Consider the following 22,207-nt stretch of genomic DNA (forward strand, 5'->3'; position numbering starts at 1 on the left):
AATTCTTCATTTAGATCTCCCTTTAGCCACCTTGCTATTTGTCAGTGATGACTGTCTCTTTGTCTTATTCACGCTGGGCTGTAAATATTGCTGTGAGCCAAGAATGGGCTTTGTTTATTAGTGTTTCTCCTCTCCCGACATAGAGTTCAGCATACAACAATAGATAATTGGTTGTATTTGGGCCAGTCAGAGAGCATTAACTGAATACATAATAATTGTGATTGTGCTTTATAGACTTGACAGCTTTAAAAATTCAAAGATGAGGCAAATGGGTGGAGACCTGAGAATTGTTGATTATTGAGAAAGACTTAGTGAACGCTGGCCTTTCTTGGGATTATGAGCCATAGAAGGCAAAGAGTTCATGAGAGATGCATATAGCCAGTTCTGGGGAGGCAAAGGCAGGCAGATCTCTTTGAGTTTGAGGCCAGCATGCCCCACATATCAAGTTCCAGGCAGCCAGAGCTATGCAGTAAAACTTTGTCTAAAAAAAGAAAACAAGTTTGTGGAAATAAAATGATTTCACTTTTAAAGCTGGACATGCAAACTAATGTCCATAGTGATATCTGTTTATACACCTCATTATTTGACCTATTTTTATATACAGTTCACCTGTTTATCATTACTATATCCATATAATCATTGCTGGTATGACTCAGTTTTTATACTACCAAAATATACAAAACTAGCCTGTGAAGTCTATCACAATGTTCTGTGTTTCTCATGTAAATCCTTTTAGAGATGTAAATTTTGAAAAGAAATTATTGGGACTGGAGATATGGTTCTGCTCACCAAGTTAAGTCTCAGTCCAGCTGGGCACAATGGGGTGGATGGACTTGAAGTGAAACTGTCTTATGAGTAACCAAAGCGTGGAACTTGAGACTTGGTATAACAATGAGAAGAATGAAAAACAGGAACTCCAGTGGAAAGGAAGTTAAACCAATTACCCTTCAGAGTGAACTTTATCAGGAGAGAGAGACTTCCCCCTGAAGGCCCGAGAAAGATTTCAAGATCTTCATCACAAGAGACAGCTTAGAGTAAAAGAGGAAGGGAGAAGTCCACCATGGACAACATGATGGGGGCGGGGTGCATTGGAAGGGAAAGGCTGTTATTTATTAAGCGGCACTGTTTACCATGCAAGAAAAGCCACCAGGTACAACAAAACCCACTATAAGAGTCTATTAAGGGAAGGGAACAGAGGGGTGCTTAGGCTTATGGAAAGATCATGCAGAAAGAGAGGGGAGGGTAGATAGAACCCCCTTTTTCATAGGTTCCCCTGCACATGCGCATATGGGCTACACCACGCATGCCCATAGATTACATGACCATGCTGCTCCAAAATTACGTGATCACACAGAGCACGGATTACATAGGACTTAAGGCCCTGGGATGACTAAGCATCTTGCCAGCACATGCACAGTCCTGGGGGAGTGGCTAGGAATTCTAACAAAGGAGGCTTCCAAAGAAAGCCCCTAAACAAAAGGGAGAACTTTTGAGGAGATCGTGGATAGTTTAATGCTAAGGGGCATCATCTATAGGACTCAGCAAATATGGAGCCAGATTCTGGAAGGGACAATAAAGTTTATCTTGTAGCTCCTAGAGCGAGGGGCTATAGGGCCACATCTCTACACAGTTTCTTTACTTTCTGTCCTGGAGAGCAAGCTTTGGGGGGGGGGAGGTCCAGCTGGGCTTATGGGTTTAGGGGGCAACTAGAGAGCTTGTGTTCTAACAAGACTGAGATTCAGAAATCATCAGCCAATTCGGAGCCATGTAGGGGTGCCAATTATCCAGGAACAGGGATATAAACAGAAAAAAGCTAGACGTCAGAGCACAGGTGAGTAGAGCTGCGTGGGAAGTTATGGGAATCAATTGAAGGGGCATTTTCTGTCTATGTAGGTGCGGCAGGGGCTGCAGAGAGGTGAGAAGAGGGGACTGCCAGTGGGAAGGTAGTTTAGGAGAAAAAAACATGTAATGAGGGTGACAATTGGAGAAATTTGCCTGCTTTGGGGTTTCTCAGAAGAGCCAAGGGCCCTGTGGCGGCAGCAAAATTGGCTTGGTGTTCATGGCCAAGTTTTGTGTATGGCCTGCCCTTGGCCAGAGTCCACCCATCTAGGGAACACTTCTGCCTGCCCCACCAGGATTCCCTTTGAGCATAATACGCAGGTCAGTCATTTGAGCCTTTAATCACCCTGGTAGCGAGAGGTATTTTTATGGGACAGTCATGAATATTTTACAAAGTATGAATATGAATGAGAAACACCTTTACTATGCCAGGGAAATAAAGTTTATTGGGAAGTAAATGAAGCTGCCTCCTTGCATTCCAGAGAATATCAGAGAAGAAAGGAAGGCAGGAAATGGAGGCCTGTACAGGAAACGCCCTCTCTGGTAATCTCCAGAGCTCAGATTGCAGACATCTGACAACTTCAGCAGCAAAGAGACTTGACCTTCAATGGCAAGAAGTTGATGATGGCTGTCTTTGCTCATTGGTTCTGGAAAGCATGTCAATTGTCATGGTGATGTTTCTTCATGGCAACAGAAGTCCTAGCAAAGGAGAGACCTGAAGACTGTTCCTGGCTTTTAACTAAATGGCTTCATTGATGTCTTCAAAGGGGATCCAAGTAGTTCAGTTAACAGCAACGCTTTTGACAGCTGCCACAAGGTCCACAGCAGCTACCGCTAGCGTTGGTGGTAGCGCATGGGTTGCATGGAAGGCTGGGGAGACACAGAAGTAAACAATGGATTGGACAGGAGAAGTCAGAAAACCCTAAGTCACACACAGTATCTTGTACTTACAGGAACTACCTGTGAGTTATCAGTGGCTGGAATTAGAATGGAATTGTAACTGTTAGCAAGCCCTTCTCCCTTAGCCACAATACCTTGGGCAGAACTGGAAACTTGTGCTTTTAAAATTGTCTCACACTCTTGTGCTCTCATAGAACTTGACATGGAAGGCTGTGACTGGCAATCTCCCTACCCAGTCTCCTCTGCTCCCTATTGATAACTTTCAGAGGCAGGAGCTATTTCCTTCACCTTTGCTCACCCCCATTTACTTGATTGTGCAAATCACTATGCCACTGTAGGCATTCGGTGCACTATTTGAGTAGTTTGAAACATGGTCACCATGAGTGTTTCTTCTGTCTAATACATCTGTAGTGGATAGCCAACTCTAACTACATACATCCACCACACATACAATCCCAGAAATTTATTCTGTACTCACTTGCAATCCTCGCTCTCCAGCAGGCTCCTGTACGTGTTGATCTCACACTCCAGCCGGGACCGGATATCCAGCAGCACCTGGTACTCCTGGTTCTGACGCTCCAGGTCAGCACGGATCTCACCAAGCTGGGACTCCACGTTGGTGATCAGACACTGCACCTGGGACAGCTGGGAGCCGTAGCGAGCCTCGCTCTCCGTCAGTGTGTTTTCTAGAGAGTTTCTCTGTGGGGGAGAAGACAAAGGCTGTCACAGAGATGGCCCCTCTAAAGGTTCCTGCATGGCCTCCCAAAGGAGTCACAGGCTTCAAGAGCAAAGGAGGGGGAGTGACCCCAAGGGCACCCCAGTGACTCTGCCTCCCGACTCCACACTGCCCAGCAGCAGGTGTGGACACTACACACCAGGTTGTGCTGGGCCTGCAGCTCGATCTCCAGGGCATTGACTGTGCGTCTCAGCTCGATGATCTCTGCCTGGCAGGACTGCAGCTGCTCTGAGCTGGACACCACCTGCTTGTTCAGCTCCTCGGTCTGCAACAGGCAAGGGCAGAGACAGGATCAGACCCTGCTTTGGGGTCCTGGGGGACTCGGTTCCCGGGTGACCATGAGCTCAGATGCCCACCTGTGTGGTGAACCATTCCTCTACTTCTCTGCGGTTGGTTTCCACCAGGGCCTCGTACTGACACCTGGTCTCATTGAGCACACGGTTCAGGTCCACAGTGGGAGCAGCGTCCACTTCCACGTTGAGGCGGTCTCCAAGCTGACAACGCAGGGTGTTCACTTCCTGGTGGGAGAAGGAGAAAGAATGCCCTATGAACGCAGATCTCTCTTCCTGCTGTAGGAAAGTGAGTGTAACACTGTCTACAAAGGGATGGGGCACTGAAACAACATCCTCATCATTCCAAAGATACAGACATCACAACAAAGCTCCATCAGAAACCACATGATTGTCTTTCTCAGACAAAAACTGAAGCACCTTCACAACCTTCTGAGTGCTTGGCACACACAAACCCTCCTGTCTCCCACCACACTCCTTTAGGTACTACATGCTTAGTCATACTCAACTACGCCTTCCTAAGCATGTCTTTGCTATAGCCTCAAATGACAGCATTATGTATCCCCCTCTTGCCCCTGAGAACTACTCCCCAGCCCCTCTCTGTAAGACTGGCTTCCTCCTACTATGCACACACCACACAGCACTTATTTTACTCAGTCTTGTATTATGTCACTAGGGCTCCCTAGTTGTCCTCCATATTAGACTGGGAGTTCCTAAAGAGAGGAGCCCTGGGTTGTTTCATTTTTTACCCTCCACCTCCACTGTCAGTTCCGGAACCCAACAGTAGTAACCAGCGGAGATGAGAGTTCAGTGGGTGGACATCCATACTCACTGCCCACAAGCCTGTGTGCTTGAGTATCAGCAGCTCACTGTACTCCTTGAGAAAGATACAGCGCCATTCTCCCAGGATCTTAGCTGGAAGTCCTTCAGGGGATGGTCCTACATCAGGGAGCCTGAGTGCTAGCTAGTACCTCCTGATTCCAGGGACCCATTCTTAATACTAATGGCTTCACCCCACGGCTCTGAAACCTGCTTTTTAAATATTTCTTCTTACCTCCTCATGATTCTTCTTGAGACACAGCAGCTCCTCCCTCAGAGACTCCACCTGAGCCTCCAGGTCAGACTTGCAGAGGGTCAGCTCATCCAGGATCCTGCGCAGACTGTTGATGTCTGACTCCACCAGCTGCCTCAGGGACTGCTCAGTCTGGTACCTATACACACAGAGTGGGAGGATCAGCCAGCATCTTGTTAGGATGGGACCGGACCGAGAACTCCATGAACATACACAGTTGTCTGCCTTTCCTGCTCTGTTTCCAACTTGCTATATGTAGATCAGCTGGGTAAAGGCTTGACTCACTGAACATCACAAGGGGCCCAATGACACCTATAAGGTGGAGTCCTCACTCTGTTCTTGGTGTTTATTGGTTAATATAAAACCAAACTGATCCATTCCCATCTCTGGATTTGGGAGTTTTATAAAAAGAACTCTCTTGAAACACTGATAAAGGTTGAACATCACTGCATAGAAAATCCAAAACCTGAAGTGCTTAACCATCTGAAAGTCTTTGAGGAGCACAACCCTGCAGTGAAAACTGCCCCACCTGACCCCATTGACAGAGCAGAATCAAAATGCAGATGTACTAAAAGTAGTAAAGAAAATGACACTCCGGCTGTGTTTAAAGTGCATAAACACCTAACAAATGAGTTTTGTGTTTATATTCAGGTCCTATCCCAGGACAACTCATTATGAATGTTCAAATATCCCACAACTCAGAAGGAAAGCCAAAACCCAGAAAACACTTCCGGTCCCAAGCACTTCTGATAAAGGACAGTCAAGCCATATCAACTGAAAGGTTCAAGTCTGAATGGCTGGTTGAAGCTTATTTTTTATATCCAGACTTAGAAGGAGACATGTAAAGGGAAGAAATGTCTTCCTCATCCCTTCCATCTGCCCTTCCAGGCAACATTAGACCCATAGAGCCTTGAACAAGCCATGAGAGAGCCACCAGGGTGTGGAAGTCACCCAACTCAAAAGGTTCAACATACTTGGTCCTGAAGTCATCAGAGGCCAGCTTGGCATTGTCGATCTGCACGACCAGCCTGGCATTCTCAGACTTAGCACACAGAATCTGAAACAATGGTTCTAATGTGAGATCCACTTGAACTTGAGCATGTCTCCCCATCCAAAGAAAGGCAGCTGCTCCCAGGCTCTTAGACAGGTCTCCCTCTCACCTTCTGCTGCAGCTCCTCAATGGTCCTGAAGTAGGCCTGGTAGGCAGGGCACACCAGAGGGTCCTGCTGCTGGTTCCTCTCCTGGATCCGACATTCCAGCTCTGCATTCTCTCTCTCCAGCTGCCTTACCTTCTCCATATAGCTGGCCAGGCGGTCATTCAGGAACTGCATGGTCTCCTTCTCATTGCCATTGAAGGAGCCCTCACAGAACCAATTGCAGTTGCCCACATTGGCAGGGATGTTGCAGGCCCCGGGCAGGGTGCAGCCGTGGCAGCTGTTGGGCACGCAGGGCCGGGAGGAGCAGCTGGTGCGGCAGCTCAGGGCAGGCAGGCAAGATTCACAGGACATGGTGTTGGGAGAGGTGATGGGAGAGTGGTGACCTGCTGGAGGTAGATGTGAGTGAGGTTTGAGTCTCTCCATTCTTCATGGGCCTTTTATACCCTTAATAGTGGGTGGGGGCTTGGAAAATAGCATAATTTCCTTTCTTAATGCTTCAGCTAATTTTTCTTCAAAATATGCTACTTAGATTGCTTTTAAAGAGTCCCCCCTCATCCTATAAAACTATTCCATTCAGCTTGTGTCACATCAGCCTCTTCCTGGGTACAAGTGGTTGATGAAATCAGAGTTTCATTAGATGGCTTCAAAGGAGGTAGATTCATCACAGTCCTAAAAGGTTCACCCCATTACTCAGAGGGAAGGATAGCCAGGGATGTGAGGTGGGGTTGTTTGGGAACCAGGGATTCCTTTCCTGGGAGGTTTCTGATGATATAACGATGGCAAAAGCACTTTGGGTAAACATCCTTCCCATAGGCCTGTCCTCTAGACACATTCAGCACTCAGGGGAATCATCCTTATAAAAGAAACTCAGGCTGGACCAGCTGCAAGGAAGCTGATAGTGGGATACTGGCTGCCCCTTGGGAAATGTGCAGGTGGACTAGAAACAATTGTGTGATGGTGCTTGGGAAATAAGAATGTGAAATGAAAGCTGGATGGATATATGAGTGGATGGATGGATGGATGGATGGATTGATGGATGGATAGATGGATGGGACAGGCAGTCATATAGATGGAGATTGTTCTAAAAGGAGAATTGTCCAACTATAGGACACAGTCTGTATAGGGTGTGGAGCTGTACTCTTGGTGGATATTGGAAACTTCAAGGGCTGGAGCCATTGGGTGGGTTCTATGACATTGAAGGAAATACATACACACATACACACACACACATACACACACACAGAAAGCTATACTTTCCTATTCTTAAGAAGCTAAGCCATGAGTTGGGTCAATAATAATCAAAATTTTTAATAATCCTAATAGAAATTCCCATTTGACAGTGTTTCCATGAACACAACATTCCATGCTTTTCTTGACAAGTGTGTAAAGTGGGTGGAGGTGAGCTGTTTATCCCTTCATTACATCTGGGGAAACCAAAATTCAAGAAACTCACAAGTCCTGTCCAAGAATGTCAGGCTGATGGTTCTGACCAGCATCCACCAGTGAGTGGACTTCATCAGAGCCAGGGGAACCTTCTGACCTGTCAAGAGTCTACAAGTCCCCTGGGGCCAAGCTGACTTTTGCCTCTTGAGCCGATTAAATCAGTATGTTTGAGAGGAGACAGCCCTCTCAAAAGTTTTTAAGTTGCTCCCCCAGGTTTTTCAAAGCACCCCCAAGACTGAGAACTGCTGTTTTGCCATGTGTCTGTTGATGACCATGGAACACCAGAAAATCATTTTTAAAACTATTTGTAAAGTTTTGGGGAACTGTAGAGCACATTTATTTACAATATTAAGATGTGTCTGAAAAACATATCATGACTCATGAATCCTATATGTTTTGTTCATAACCACAGTACCCCTCCATTGCAAGCATTATTTCTACTTAAATCATGGGCAGAGCTCTCTGTCTGGGGGAGGGCTGCATTTCTTTAATACTCAGTTTGTGAACAACAAACCTGTTTGCTTGAGGATCAGATTGACTCTTGTGAAGTTATTCAAAGAAGAGCTGGGAGTAAGGTAGACAAGTTAGATAATTAAAAGCAAACAAACTGTATAATTACACCAATTATGACCAATTATTGTCTTTAGAGGGGCCTGACAAAAAATTAGTTTGGAATGTACCTGTGTGAGGAGCTTGTGCATAGGGGACAACTTTGAAGAATGTCATTGACCTGGATGAAGACATTCCATTCTTTGTATTGTATGGTAGAGTCTTGCGTATAAGTAAGTTTCCAAGCCTCGGTGTCCTCATCTGTAAAATGGGTTTAATTCTAACACTCTTGTTCTTTATGGGTTTTTGTTTGTTTGTTTTTTATTTGTTTGTTTGTTTTTTGGTTTTTTGGTTTTTCAAGACAGGGTTTCTCTGTGTAGCTTTGCGCCTTTCCTGGATCTCACTCTGTAGACCAGGCTGGCCTCGAACTCACAGAGATCCGCCTGCCTCTGCCTCCCAACCGCCAGGCCAACACTCTTATAAATACTCATTGCAATAGCATCCTACATAGTGGACGCTCTATAGGTAAGAGCTATATGGGTTTCTTGTTGTTGCTGTCATGAATTCCCACAAAGTTAAAGACTTAAAAGAGCTCTGCTGGGCAGTGATGGCACACGCCTTTAATCCCAGCACTCGGGAGTATTCCTTAAAATCCCGTAAATTAGAAGTCCAAAACTGGTCTCAAATCAGGGTTTTATGCTGCGCTAAAATCAAGAGATCAGGAAGCATTTCTACATACCAACCATGGAAAATCCCAAAGGGGGCTGGTGAGAAGACTCAATGGGTAAAGATACACGCTGCCAAGCCCGACACCATGAGTTCAATCCCAGGGACTCACATGGTAGAAGGAGGGAATCGATACCTGTAGATTGTCCTCTGACTTCTGCATACATGCACGGCACGGGACCACTCTTTTGCATACACATATATACAAAATATGTAAATAAATTTAACTTTTTAAGATTTCTTAGAGACCAGAGTCTCAAGTATCAGCTAGAACTATAAAACCTGTAGATGAAAATCTGTGTGAATCTTGATTTGACACCAAAAGCTCAGGCAACCAAAAGAAAAACTAAATAAACTTCCTCCAAAATAAAACTCCTGTGCATCAGAAACTCAATCAAGGGGCTAAAGAGAAGCCACAGCAGTTAAGAGTGCTAACTGCTCTTACAGAAGACTCAGGTTCAGTCCCCAGTATCCACATGGCAGCTCAGAGCCCTCTGTAATTCCAGTTCCAAGAAATCCAGTGCCTTCTTCTGCCCTCTACCGGCATGGCACATACACATGATACACTTACATAGATGCAGGCACCACTCTCACACATAAAAATAAGTTAAATTTAAAAAATAAAGAAAGAACTATGTCAAGAAAAGAAACATGGTCTAGAAATATAACTTGGTGATCCAGTACCTACTTAATGTGTGTAAGGCCCTGAGCTCAGAGTCCAAGCACCAGAAAGTGAGGTGAATAAACCAAGGAGTTCTCAAACTGGGGCAAAATATCTACAGACCATATATCTGGTGAGAAATAAGGTCCAGAATTTATTATGAGCTCCTATAACCAAAAAACAAGAGAAACCATCTTAAAAAATGGATAAGAGACTTCAACTGACAATTCTCCAAAGAAGGTGCACAAAAGGCCATTTTTAAAAATGCCCAATGTCTTTAGTCATCAGGAACATGCAAATGGAAACCACAGTAAAGTTTCACACCCATGCTGATGACTATGCTTCAAACAAACAGAAAATAGGAAGTGTTGGCAAGCATCTGAAAAATTGGAACTCTGTGCTTTTCTGCTGAGAATTGTAAATGGTGCAGACACTGTGGCAAAGATATGGTGTCTTGGTCTTGTCAGTTCACAAAGAGGTTTGTGATTCAAAACAGTAGATTGATAACATCCTAAGGGTCTTCTGAGGTTTTAATGATGTCAATCCTTATCATTTCTATAGATTTTTCTTCCAGGTAAAGGAAGAAGCCCTTTCTTGATAAATACTGCTATCCTCGGCCACCAGAGCTTGTCTCTTTCAATAGTTAGACATTTCTTTCCAGCACCAATTCAGTGGTTCAGGTGCCAAGGTTCTGTGTCTTAGGGCAATAGCACTTGTTGGGGATCTAACTTTATGCCTCTTAACAAATTGTGAGTGACTCATGGTTGGGAGCTGCCCTTAAGTGTCTCTCCCTGCTAAAGCCAGGCATCTACAGAGTAGGAATTGACATGAGAAAAGATGTCCCATGCATAAACTGATGGATCTTCTCAGTCAGTGGCTGGAAGCCCAGGCAAATCACGAAAACACACATAAAAGAGAGGAAGACGTCCTGACTATAGCAGGGAAAGCCAGGGGGCTCATTCACAGGGTACCCCTGAGGTTATGTGGGCCACAATCACCCAGCATCATAGAGCACCAGATCCAAGGATCTCACTGAGGGAAAAAAAATAAAAAGACTTTTCCAGAGCCTCCTTGCAATCCCTAGCTCATGGCTTCAGTTTCAGACTTGGATAACAACAGCTCTGAGAGAATCCATGTCACGAGAGAAATATAGAAATGACGAAAGGGAGACAGTAGTCCAGCATTGCAGCAACCTCACCCTCCTTCCTGACAGCTGCTCTACCTCACCCATGGGTCCAGGCGAGCCATCTACTCATCGAGACTCAAGTCATTGTAAAGCCTGACTTCCAAGTGGCTTTTTTATAGAGACCTCAAGCGGTGAGTGGATGTCAACAAATGAACAGCAATAAGAAGACCATCTGCTTTTGACAGGAAAATGTTTATTGTGAGATTACAGGGGAGGGCCACTCGCACTTCAGAGTCCTCTGGGCAAGCCAAGGAAGAGTCAGGTCCTTCTGAAGGAAAAGGCAGGCAGGGAATGGGCTGGAGAAGGGTGTGGTAGCTGAAGGCACAGTTTCTGGGGCTGTCCTCCCAGGGCTGGGCTGGCTACTCATTTTGTGTTTTAATGCCTGTTTCGTGGAATGAACCAGAACCAGGTCAGAGATCTGGAGCACTAAGGCCTGTGTCCTGTCCCCTTTGGTATTTGCCAGGTTCTAGCGCACAAAGGAGTTGCATGGCCCACAGCGGGGACGTGGGACACACGGTGTGCAAGGGGCAGGGGGTGGGCATGGCGTGCAGGGATTGGAGACACAGGGCCCGATGGGCTTGCCGCATGCATTGCTTGTGGCACACGGATTGCAGGGTAGCCTAGGAACAAAAGGAGAACAGAAAGGTCAGGACTTGTCCTAGCCTAGAACAGAGAATACTCAGTTCCCCTCTACTAGAAAAAAAATCTTTAAATTACTAAAGCTCTCCCTATTACAGAGAGCCACAAGTCCTACACAGACACCTCCCGTCTGTACACTCCTAGCTGTTGACCTGGAGATTGTTCCTGCCTTCTCCAAGCCCCAGCTTCCTTACAAGGAGAACTGGAAGAATAATGCACCAGCCTACCTGAGGGGTAATTACACAACCAGATAAGATAGTGTCTATCTTAAGCTGTCTATACAATGAAGTATTGTAAAAAGACAGCTCACATGATCCTACATGTTATCACAGTAGAATACAAAGACAGCTGTGCAATTTCAATTCATACACAAACAACTGTGCTAACAAACCACTTGATGTTTTTAATGATGGCCATAGTGTTTGGTGAGTTCTGTTCGAGCATGTTGGGTGGGAAGGTGTGACTTTTTTTCCCAAGGTAGACAATCTCTGAGGACTCCAACTGAGTCCTGTACTCCCTCATGAGCTCTTATCAAGCCTTCCTTCTATTCACTCACTTGCAGTCCTCGCTCTCCAGCAGACCCCTGTATGTGTTGATCTCACACTCCAGCCGGGCCCGGATGTCCAACAGCACCTGGTACTCCTGGTTCTGACGCTCCAGGTCAGCACGGATCTCACCAAGCTGGGACTCCACGTTGGTGATCAGACACTGCACCTGGGACAGCTGAGAGCTGTAGCGAGCCTCGCTCTCTGTCAGTGTGTTTTCCAGAGAGTTTCTCTGTGGGGGAGAAGACAAAGGCTGTCACAGAGATGGCCCCTCTAAAGGTTCCTGCATGGCCTCCCAAAGGAGTCACAGGCTTCAAGAGCTAAGGAGGGGGAGTGACCCCAAGGGCACCCCAGTGACTCTGCCTCCCGACTCCACACTGCCCAGCAGCAGGTGTGGACACTACACACCAGGTTGTGCTGGGCCTGCAGCTCGATCTCCAGGGCATTGACTGTGCGTCTCAGCTCGATGATCTCTGCCTGGCAGGATTGCAGCTGCTCTGAGCTGGACACCACCTGCTTGTTCAGCTCCTCGGTCTGCAACAGGCAAGGGCAGAGACAGCATCAGACCCTGCTTTGGGGTCCTGGGGGACTCGGTTCCCGGGTGACCATGAGCTCAGATGCCCACCTGTGTGGTGAACCACTCCTCTACTTCTCTGCGGTTGGTTTCCACCAGGGCCTCGTACTGACACCTGGTCTCATTGAGCACACGGTTCAGGTCCACAGTGGGAGCAGCGTCCACTTCCACGTTGAGGCGGTCTCCAAGCTGACAGCGCAGGGTGTTCACTTCCTACAGATGTATAAATTCAGAGTTACTCCCCTCCATGAGTCTCAGAAATAATCCTACCTGTTGAAGCCCTCCTAAGTCTATTTCCTCTGGAAAGAACCTTGAAATGAAACAGTCTATTACATCAGCTCAAGGCAAACGATCTCCACCTCTTCACCATTACCCTGACATGACACTGGCTTCAAGGGGAAATCCCAAAGGTTTGCTGAGCTGCTGATGAAGAACAGGCTAACAGACAAGTTTCCCAGATTGGAAACTGTGAGACCCTTGAATGCAAAAAGATGGCTGGACCAATTTAGATTGTATGTCACATCTTCTTGCTACCAAAAAAGAAGCAAAACCATGTCACAGCAGCTCCCAGGAGAAGCCACTCATTCCTCACCAAGACTTTGGACAAGTGCAGGCAACTTTCATCGACCTTGACTTATTGATCTCAGCAAAGGAATAATCAGATCACCAATATAGCAAGTCTGGAACTCTACAGCTCAGTGGCCAATTGCCAGCAAACAGAAATGTCTGGGAAACCATACTTGGGTTTTTGATGTGAGGCATATCCTGTCTGAGAACATGGGCAAGTTATAGTTTTCTCACATCAGGTCTTGGTGGCTTTGAAGAGGATTAATAAAAACATCCTGAGATTCATATTTATAACCTTAGCTCTGCTTCTCCCAACCCCAAAGCCTGAGGCTCAGTTAGGCTCTTCATCTGGTCTCACCTCCTCATGGTTCCTCTTGAGACACAGCAGCTCCTCCTTCAGGGACTCCACCTGCGCCTCCAGGTCAGACTTGCAGAGGGTCAGCTCATCCAGGATCCTGCGCAGGCCGTTGATATCTGACTCCACCAGCTGCCTCAGGGACAGCTCTGTCTCATACCTGAAAAAGGACAGGGTCAGGGCAGCAACTGGTGAATCTTCCAGACTCTGAACAATAATCCCTGCTGGATGCCATTTGCCTCGCCTTCCTGCTTCCTGCAGTGAATAGACCCAGGGGACAGAGAGTTCTGGATGCTCCATCAAAACCCAACCTTGTGCTTCTCTGTTTTTGTGATTCCTTTTGCTTGGTTCTGCCCCCAACATCTTTTGCAGAATCATTCACAACTAACTGATTGTCTGCTGTTTGGAAAAGCTATGGGAATCTCTTTCTTTAACTGGAGGTTAAGCCAACAAAGAGGACGCTGGTGTGAATGCCAAACAACTCACTTAGTCCTGAAGTCATCTGCAGCCAGCTTGGCATTATCTATCTGTACCACCAACCTGGCGTTCTCAGACTTGCTGCACAGGATCTGGGGAAAGAGAGACCACATGAATTAGTGAGCATGAAGAATAAATATAAAACCATCAAATTCTTTAACAGGGTTATTTTGAAGGGAAAATGGGAAAGCAAGGGTCATTGTGAGATGGAAACAAGAAACACTTCTCTACCTCAGGCTGAGAACCATAGCAAGGTTGCCATCACTTAGACATGACAGCATGGCCCCTCACCTTCTGCTGCAGCTCCTCAATGGTCCTGAAGTAGGCCTGGTAGGCAGGGCACACCAGAGGGTCCTGCTGCTGGTTCCTCTCCTGGATCCGACATTCCAGCTCTGCATTCTCTCTCTCCAGCTGCCTCACCTTCTCCAGGTAGCTGGCCAGGCGGTCATTCAGGAACTGCATGGTCTCCTTCTCGTTGCCATTGAAGGAGCCCTCACAGAACCAATTGCAGTTGCCCACATTGGCAGGGATGTTGCAGGCCCCGGGAAGGGTGCAGCCGTGGCAGCTGTTGGGCACGCAGGGCCGGGAGGAGCAGCTGGTGCGGCAGCTCATGGTGGGTAGGCAGCAGTTGTATGGCATGGTGCTGGAGGGAGCGAGGTGCCTGGCTGAAGACACAAGAGTGGATTCTCCAAGCCTCAGAGCTCTAGGTCTCCTTCCTCTGGTGAGAATTTATAACCCTTCTACAGAGGGTGTGGACACAGTATGTAAAATGTTTCTTCTTTGTACTTCTTCACTGGTTTTCAGACGCCCTCTCCATCAGTCTGTCATTTACCTCCCTCAGAGGAGTCCCTGGTCCCATAAAATTCTTTACTTGAGCTTCTTGCTAAGTCAGGACTCTTCTTCTGCCATTACACCCATGAAATCGGAGTTCTGTGGTGCACCTTCAAAGAAGCCACATGGGTCCAGCCCTGGTCAGCTGGGTGTTGGTCCATCCCAGTGACATTCTTTTGTATGACAAGATCCTGAAGACCCATAATCAACCTCAATCCTAACCTGGCATTTCCAGAGACAGAGACAGAGACAGAGACAGAGAGACAGAGAGAGAGAAGAGAGAGAGTTTGCTTGAAGACATTACATTCACTCACAGGCATCAACTCTAGTTCCTTGTGATGAGAGACAACTCTCTGAATGCTGCCATATTCCAGGCCAAGGATGGACAACTGTGGTGGTGATTTGGGCTGATCTGAGCCTTGGCTAGGAAGGCTGGAGAGCTGTTTGTAGGTTACAGGACCATGTGATGCCCTCTTTTATCACTCAAGAGAACAGTAGAGATGTTAATAATCACCTTGAGAACAGAGAAGTTTCTGGAAGGAGAGATAGTTTTGAAAGAGGTCTGAAAAATATTAGCTGATGGGTCCATGTAAATTCATTTAAAATGTCTAGGAAAAGAAACGTGGGAATAAGGACGTGTTCATCAAACTTTTACATGGGACATCAATCAAAACAGAGCGAATGAGCTCATTAGGAAAGTAATAAAGAGAACCCAAAGAGGTTAGGAATACAGGTCTGTAGTAGGTAGAGCACTGCCCACTATATGCAATGTCCTGGATTCAATCCCCAGCAAGGTAAGAGATAGCCCAAAAGGATCTCCCCAGGTAAGAAATCACTTTATCTTAAACTTGAGAAAGTTGGATCTATAGTATATACCATATCCATATCAGCTTTACCATTAAAAATCTCTTTTAAATTTCCAGTGAAACTTTCTAACATTCTACCAATCCTCTAAGTTCAAAGTATGTATATACAATGTTCTCTTCTAGATATCCAAGCTCCAGCCCCACTGATGTGCATACAGATGTTCTAAGGACCTAGGGTTCAAAAGTATGAAAGGAAGGCTATGTTATATCATTGAAACCAAGGGCCTAGATGCTAGGGAGGAAAAGACTGAGGTACCACCTATAAGCACAAGATTTGACCAGGGGTGGAGCACCTGGGCGGGGGAAATGAAGGCAGGCTAGAAATGGGTGGCATGGTGGCGAATAGGACCAGAGTTCTGAGGATGAGATGACCCAAATTAGGAATATAAAAGTTATGTAATTATAGACACTACAGATACTGCCTGCATCTCCAGAGCATCAACCCAAGCTCCTGTGGCTTTGGCTGGCAGCCAGAGAGCTTCTGCTTTACTGACAACTTATTGGATTCCTGCTCTCTGTGAGCTTTCATGGTAGTCTTCATGTGGCTGGAGTCTCCGATAAAACATCCAGTGTCTGCACTCTCCAAGACCATTAGCCCCACTTAGTATAAAAACACTCAGATTTTTAAAGGCCCAGAGCACTACAAAGCAGCCTTGGACTTTTAATAACATCAAATTTTCTTTTGTTTTTTTTTTCCCAAGACTATTAAAGTGGGAGAAATAGGCGGGTCTGGAGACAGGTACCACCCAGACTTTCCAGCAGAAGGAGACCAGGCCAGCACTGACTGGGAGCGTCTGTCACCTTCCATCTAGGCTTGGAATGGTTGGCAAGGTAGACTGACTGCATGCAAAGATGACGACCCATGGCTAAACACCAGAAGAACCTGACTCCCCCATGCTTGTCAGCCTCCTCCAAAGCACAGGCTCTCCAGAAAAGGAGCTGTTTCCTCAACCTGTCTTCTTCCCCATCCAGGGAAGCCTGACCCTGAGCACAGATGGAATGCCTGTAGCTTCCTCCAACCCCTTTGCTCTTATCTATGGGCTGCCCAGTGTAGCCCCCTAGAGGCCTTCACCAAAGAACAATTAGGTGTTTCTACAGGAGAAGATTTGAGGATTTGGTCATCCAGGAGGGCAGTAGTAGAATCCCACCAATACAGAGAGATCAGAGAAATTGGAACCACATGGAGACAAGGAGAAGGATGTCCAACAAGAAAGACAAGAGCATTCAAAAGAAAGCAACAAGGAGGAAACATGGACGGGAACCCTGGATCTGTGCAGAGCCGCATGAAAAAGACAGAGCTAGCCCACTTTCAAATGGGCTAACCTGCAGAGCTGAAAAGTAACCAAGACGTACAAAATTGATGATCAGAAAAGCAGCCTACCCTGCTGAGGGCCCTACAAGACCTGCAGACACAGGACCATGGCTTCTGAGGTCTCTGAAAGATCAACCCCGGCCCACAGCATCCAGAGCAGAGCATCATCTCCATCATGGAAGTCTCAGATTTGTTTGTAGCTGAAATACACTGTTGTTTGCATTCAGGTGATGCAAACTCCAAGAGCAGCAATACCATTTGCTCCTTATGAGTACGGAATATTGGGAGACGAAAGGAGGAAGGAATGGGGACAGTCAGACATGCACTGGCTTCAGGTGTTGGACAAACATCAGTCACATTGAAGATGCTGGAAGGGCAGGTTACCTCTGTTGTCTGCAACCTACTCCTGGAGGTATCTGGTTTCCCTGCTGACTGCCCTACAGAAGGTGATGTGGAACAATTCAGGATGGAGACCTCGAGCACACTGGCTGGTGAGTAAGTACAAGGCTGGCACCCCTTGACAGTCTAGCCTTCCTTACAGTGCTTTCAAAATATCAACCAGATAGAGAAAATTTGCCTCTTGAGCTAATAAAGGAAATGAGACCCCAGGCTTAAAGGTCCCTGGGATCTCACTCAGGCTAGCAGTAGATTTAAGTGCTTTCTTGACTTACGAATTGGAATGTTTTATTTGCATGTTCTAATCCTTCTAAGAGAGACTGAGCTCTCCATCGACCCTCAAACCTGCCTTTCTTTATGTGATTCAATTTAGTTCAAAATACATTCCCTAGGCAACTTTTCTATGCTAAGAACAGAACCGAACTGAAAGAGAAGAATCACAGCTGGTAAGGGATTCCCTGTTTATGGATAATTCAGGCCAATTAGCCCCAATTTGGACCCAAAAAGTAAACAAGAAATAGGCAGAAGAGATGAGGTATTTTAAAGGTGCAAGGTGACATTTGGAAGTATATAATTTGTATTTAATATATTATATATATATATATTATATATATATTTAATATATTATATATAATATATTAATGTATTTGATACAGTTTTAAGATTTCAAATATGATGTTATAAGCAGTGACATTTGCTGACTATCCACCATAGGGTCATGATGGGTATGGTTACAATGTGTTCTTGCCCCTCCTGGAGCTCTCAGACATGCATAATGCCATGTAATTGGACAAGTCGAGAAAATATCCTTCCCTTACCCATCACCACGTCTCTCCCAACCTGTCACTTGCCTCATAGTCCAGTTGGACCATTTCAATCCCGGTTCATGGTTCTCAACCACAGGGTGAAGGGATGGAGCCCTTTCTGACTAGCATCTAGTGTTCTCTCTCTCTCTCTCTCTCTCTCTCTCTCTCTCTCTCTCTCTCTCTCTCTCTGTGTGTGTGTGTGTGTGTGTGTGTGTGTGTGTGTGTGTGTGTGTGTCCACATACATGCCCATCTACGTACAGAGGCCAGAGGAGGACATCAGGTGTCCTGCTCTATTTCTCTTCCCTGTATTCTCTTGAGGTAGGGTCTCTCACTGAACCTGGAGCTAGGCTGACAGCTAGCAAGTCCCAGTGACCCTCCTGTCACTGACTCCATCATTACGGGAATGATCAAAGCCAGCTTTTGAGGGGAGTTCACAGGGATTTGAACTTGGGTCCTCATGCTTATACAACTACCCACTGGACCATCTCCAGGCCCTAGCTCCCAATTTTCAAAGGTCCATTTGTACTCTGCTTTGTAGGTGATTCGTAGGCAAGACTCAAAGGAATTGATCTCATTAGAATTCTAACGCCCCTTAAGAATCTCTCTCTGGTAATTAGTTACTTTGCTAGTTGAGTCTTGCTGCTTTAGAGCCCACAAGGAAGGGGGTTGGCAAAGGCCATGCATCAGACCCATGGTTTTCCCAGGGGTATGTTTTTAAGAAGAGAAAGAGATTTTGGCAGGTCTGATGTGAGAAATGGTTCCAGAGCTATGGGGCAGAGGAGAAAAATGAGTGACAATGTGGATTATATCCATTTAAAGAGGAATTCCAGAAAGAGGTCAGAGTAATAGAGTGAAGTGGGAATCAGCTCATGAACCTGCTGACTGGCACACACCACACTGCCCTCTTCAGACCAAAGATCTCATAGGTGTGGAGGACCTTGGAAGACAATGTGAGCAACCATCACACAGGATGTCTAAGAGCCAGAGGAAAGAGAAGCACAAGTACCTTGGGTATAATACGCAACATAAAGGATAGTCCTTGTCTGAGAAAAACTGATAGTTCTGACCAATGCCAGAAGCATTAGCCTGAAATGTTGAGCTGGTGTGGAGAGGATGTAGAGTGTGAGGGGCCCTAGTAACATGATCTTTTGCAGGACCCTGGGCCCTGGAATAAATGTCCTTCCCTGTGAAGTCTATCCTAGTATTTAAGAACAATCAGGGTGTGAAGTTTCAGCCACACATATCTTCACCAAAGCTCTTCATGGTTGCACACAGAGAAAGAGCAATGGGCCAGAACTGAACCTAGGCTTGAATACCTAGTTTTACCCGCTCCTCTGTGACCCTGGGAGGAGACTCCTCATCTCTTTAGGCCTGAGCTCTTCCCCTTGCACAGCAAGGATGATGATGCCTGCTCTGCCTTTCTCAAGGTTGTTTGAAATTCAAACAGGATAAATGATAGTCTTTGTAAAAGCAGTGAGCATGGGTGAGGGTTTCAGACCATGTTTCTTCTTCCTTGATATGTGCTGTGATTTTTGGTTATAGCATCAATGGTGGGATAGGGCATGGATTAAGCTTCTTCATCCAATCCTAGTCATCAAAATCGTACTCAAGTTTCAAGCTACTTGGAGAGAGCATGGAATTCCCCTTCTTCCCACCTTGGTGTCCTCAACTCAGAATGAGTCCTATAACAGCAGCATCCTCCTTGCCTCTAAGGCAGTGGTTCTCAACCTAAGGGTCACGAGCCCTTTGGATCAAATGACCCTGTCACAGGGGTCACCTAAAACCATCAGAAAACACAAATGTTTATATTATGATTCATAATAGTTGCAAAATTACAGTTAAGAAGTAGCAACAAAAATAATTTTATGTTGGGGGGGTCACCACAACATGAGGAACTGTATGCATTAAAGGGTCCCAGCATCAGGAAGGTTGAGAATCACTGCTCTAAGGAAAGGAATCAAAACGATGGTGTAATCACAATTCTGTCCACAAAACTTTGAGACTCGGCTTCTGAAAGTACAGGGGTTAGAGCGCAGTTGCTGGAGGATCTGAATCTCGTATTCCTCATTCAGTAATCACGTGACCTTTAGTGTGTTACTTATCCTCTCGGAGCCTTGGCGCCACGTCTTCAAAGTAGAAAACCACGTTGACCGTGTGAGATTACTGTGGGGATTAAGTGGGCTTATGTATACAGACTTATCTACAGTTTAGATCAGTGTTTAGTTAATAGTATGTGCTCAATACCTGTATCCTTGGATGAGGAGGAGGTGAAGGATAATTAATCGTCATCACCTTGATTCCAGTGCTGGAAATGATGGATGTTGATGGATGTTGCATATCCGGGGAATTTCTTCCTCTCTCTCTCTCTCTCTCTCTCTCTCTCTCTCTCTCTCTCTCTCTCTCTCACACACACACACACACACACACACACACACACACACACACACACACACCCCAAGTATAATAATCCCTGAGCCCAGCACTTCTTCCCAGGAAACCAAACCACTTCCCATACAGCCTCCTCACACCAAATTGTCACATTATAAGCTACAGTCAAGTCACTGGATATGAACTTAATAAACACAGGCCAATGCCCCTGAGGCCCCACTGACTCACTTCACCCTCCCTCTCTCTTCCTTCAATGGGCAGAATGATGCTTACTTACGCTGCCATGGTGTAAGAGTAAGATGGTTTATTTTGTTAGACAGCTTTGAACTTGCTGGATGAGAGAAGCTATTTAAGTACAAAGGAGGAGCAAAGATGGTTGAACCAGATGCTCGCTGCAGTAAGACTAATCCAGACCGCACTTTCTTATTGAGACTACTGTTGGTCAGGGCCTCAGGCATGAGTTACCTATGCCACACTCCACCGCTTAGAGAAAAGAACAGAGTTACAGTGGAAGGAGGGTGTAACAGCCTCTGACCTTCCCTCAGTGTCCATGGTATAAGTCTCAAGTCCTCACAAGCGAATCGGTGTCCCCATGGACAGCTGTCAGCAGGCAGGAGTCTGATGAGAATAACTAGAGGCAGAGCAGCCACATGCTAAGGCAATCTCCTTCCCTTTACCATCAGAGCTTGAGACTACGGCACGTCTGCAGCCGAGCTCCCTACCAGCACAGGGGCTGGATTAAACCACCAGCAGCTGTCCTTTGTATGTTTCACGGCCAGCAACTGTAATCTGTGGAGTTTATAAAGCAGAGGGTGGGGAGCAGAGCCTGCTCAAGTGCCTGTGGTTTCACCAGTGAATAAGAACTAGCAAGCAGGAGTCAGAGGGTGGGAGGAGCCAGAAAACTGGCTAACATCATCGCACCCAGCCCAGCCAAATGCCCGAATGCCCTCCCTTAGTGGTTGTAAAACTTCCTTTTAAATATCTCCAGAGATGTTTCTCATCTTTGGTCAGCTGTGATGCTGAGTTCTGGAGTCCTGTCTCTTCTTAGCCATGGCTGTCTCATACAGAACTTCCTGATTATGTATCAGTTACCTGTGGGTTCTAAGACAAGGCATCTACATGAAGAACTCACTGGGAGAACATCACAGGGAGCTTGAGTGGACCAGTATGTCTTTCCAGACTGATGGTACATGACACGTGGCAGTTGCCACCACTTCACATTTTCAGGGTTTCTAAATGCACAAGAGACACTGTCTTTGTGGCACAATGGACTCCTCACCCATGGGTGTTGGAAAAGCAAGACTAAATGTTTCTACAGTGTCTGACCAAACAGGGGCTTACCCTAAACATACTCCTATCCAAAGGACTCCTAGACTTGCACATGCATCAAAATCACCTGAAAGACTTGGTAAAAGAAGGGTCCAGTTCAGAAGGTTTGGTAAAAGACTCAAAACTGTACACCCAACCAGTCCTTGATGATGCTGGTGCTGCTGGTGGGAGATCCACAGTTCCAGAACCAGCCCTGAAGCTTCCATGTAACTTTTCCCTTCATAGCTTCCAAGGGATGGACTTTGGACCTCCTTCAAAGAGATGGGGGTTCAAGTCTTGACTCAGCCACTAAGAAGAACAATAGCTGCTCTCTCTCTCTCTTTGCAGTTGTGGTACCCAGGGCTCCTTTGAAGTCACTCCCAAGAGGTCTCTGCTGTCATGTTTGGTATTGACACAGCATCAGGGTGTGCACTGGCAGTCATTGTTATCCAGAAGTTTCTGATATGCGTTGATCTTGCCCTGAAGCTGAGCCTTAATGCCAGCAACACCTTGTACTCCTCTTTCCGCTCTAGGGGGCCTGATGAGACTCGGCATCTGGTTCAACACAAGGCTACCAGGGCCT

General features: G+C 46.2%; 2 protein-coding genes across 2 annotated transcripts; both read right to left on the reverse strand.

Moving 5' to 3' along the window:
- Window positions 1-2,624: 2,624 nt before the first annotated feature.
- Window positions 2,625-6,345, reverse strand: Krt34 (keratin 34). The gene is made up of 7 exons (XM_036197016.1): window positions 5,998-6,345; window positions 5,812-5,894; window positions 4,820-4,976; window positions 3,832-3,993; window positions 3,615-3,740; window positions 3,218-3,438; window positions 2,625-2,709 (listed from the first exon to the last, which is right to left on the reverse strand). Exons 1-7 carry the CDS (start codon window positions 6,343-6,345, stop codon window positions 2,625-2,627), a joined length of 1,182 nt encoding a protein of 393 aa, XP_036052909.1.
- A 4,401-nt stretch (window positions 6,346-10,746) lies between these two features.
- Window positions 10,747-14,415, reverse strand: LOC118589507 (keratin, type I cuticular Ha1). The gene is made up of 7 exons (XM_036196842.1): window positions 14,008-14,415; window positions 13,726-13,808; window positions 13,243-13,399; window positions 12,369-12,530; window positions 12,152-12,277; window positions 11,755-11,975; window positions 10,747-11,179 (listed from the first exon to the last, which is right to left on the reverse strand). The coding sequence occupies exons 1-7, from the start codon at window positions 14,353-14,355 to the stop codon at window positions 11,026-11,028; spliced, it is 1,251 nt and encodes a 416-aa protein (XP_036052735.1). The 5' UTR covers window positions 14,356-14,415; the 3' UTR covers window positions 10,747-11,025.
- Between the last annotated feature and the right edge of the window lie 7,792 nt (window positions 14,416-22,207).

The sequence above is a fragment of the Onychomys torridus genome, chromosome 8 (genome assembly GCF_903995425.1).
Source record: "Onychomys torridus chromosome 8, mOncTor1.1, whole genome shotgun sequence".
Classification (NCBI taxonomy): Eukaryota; Metazoa; Chordata; class Mammalia; order Rodentia; family Cricetidae; genus Onychomys; species Onychomys torridus.

Bases quoted from the DNA above. Each gene is read 5' to 3' on its own strand.
- Krt34 (XM_036197016.1), bottom strand. From the start codon at position 6,345: ATGTCCTGTGAATCTTGCCTGCCTGCCCTGAGCTGCCGCACCAGCTGC. The intron at 5,895-5,997 runs GTGAGAGGGAGA...CCATTGTTTCAG, and splicing joins TTGAGGAGCTGCAGCAGAAG to ATTCTGTGTGCTAAGTCTGA. The intron at 3,994-4,819 runs GTAAGAAGAAAT...TTCTCCCACCAG, and splicing joins TCAAGAAGAATCATGAGGAG to GAAGTGAACACCCTGCGTTG.
- LOC118589507 (XM_036196842.1), bottom strand. From the start codon at position 14,355: ATGCCATACAACTGCTGCCTACCCACCATGAGCTGCCGCACCAGCTGC. The intron at 13,400-13,725 runs GTGAGTTGTTTG...GTCCTTTTTCAG, and splicing joins GCAGATGACTTCAGGACTAA to GTATGAGACAGAGCTGTCCC. The intron at 12,531-13,242 runs GTGAGACCAGAT...ATACATCTGTAG, and splicing joins TCAAGAGGAACCATGAGGAG to GAAGTGAACACCCTGCGCTG.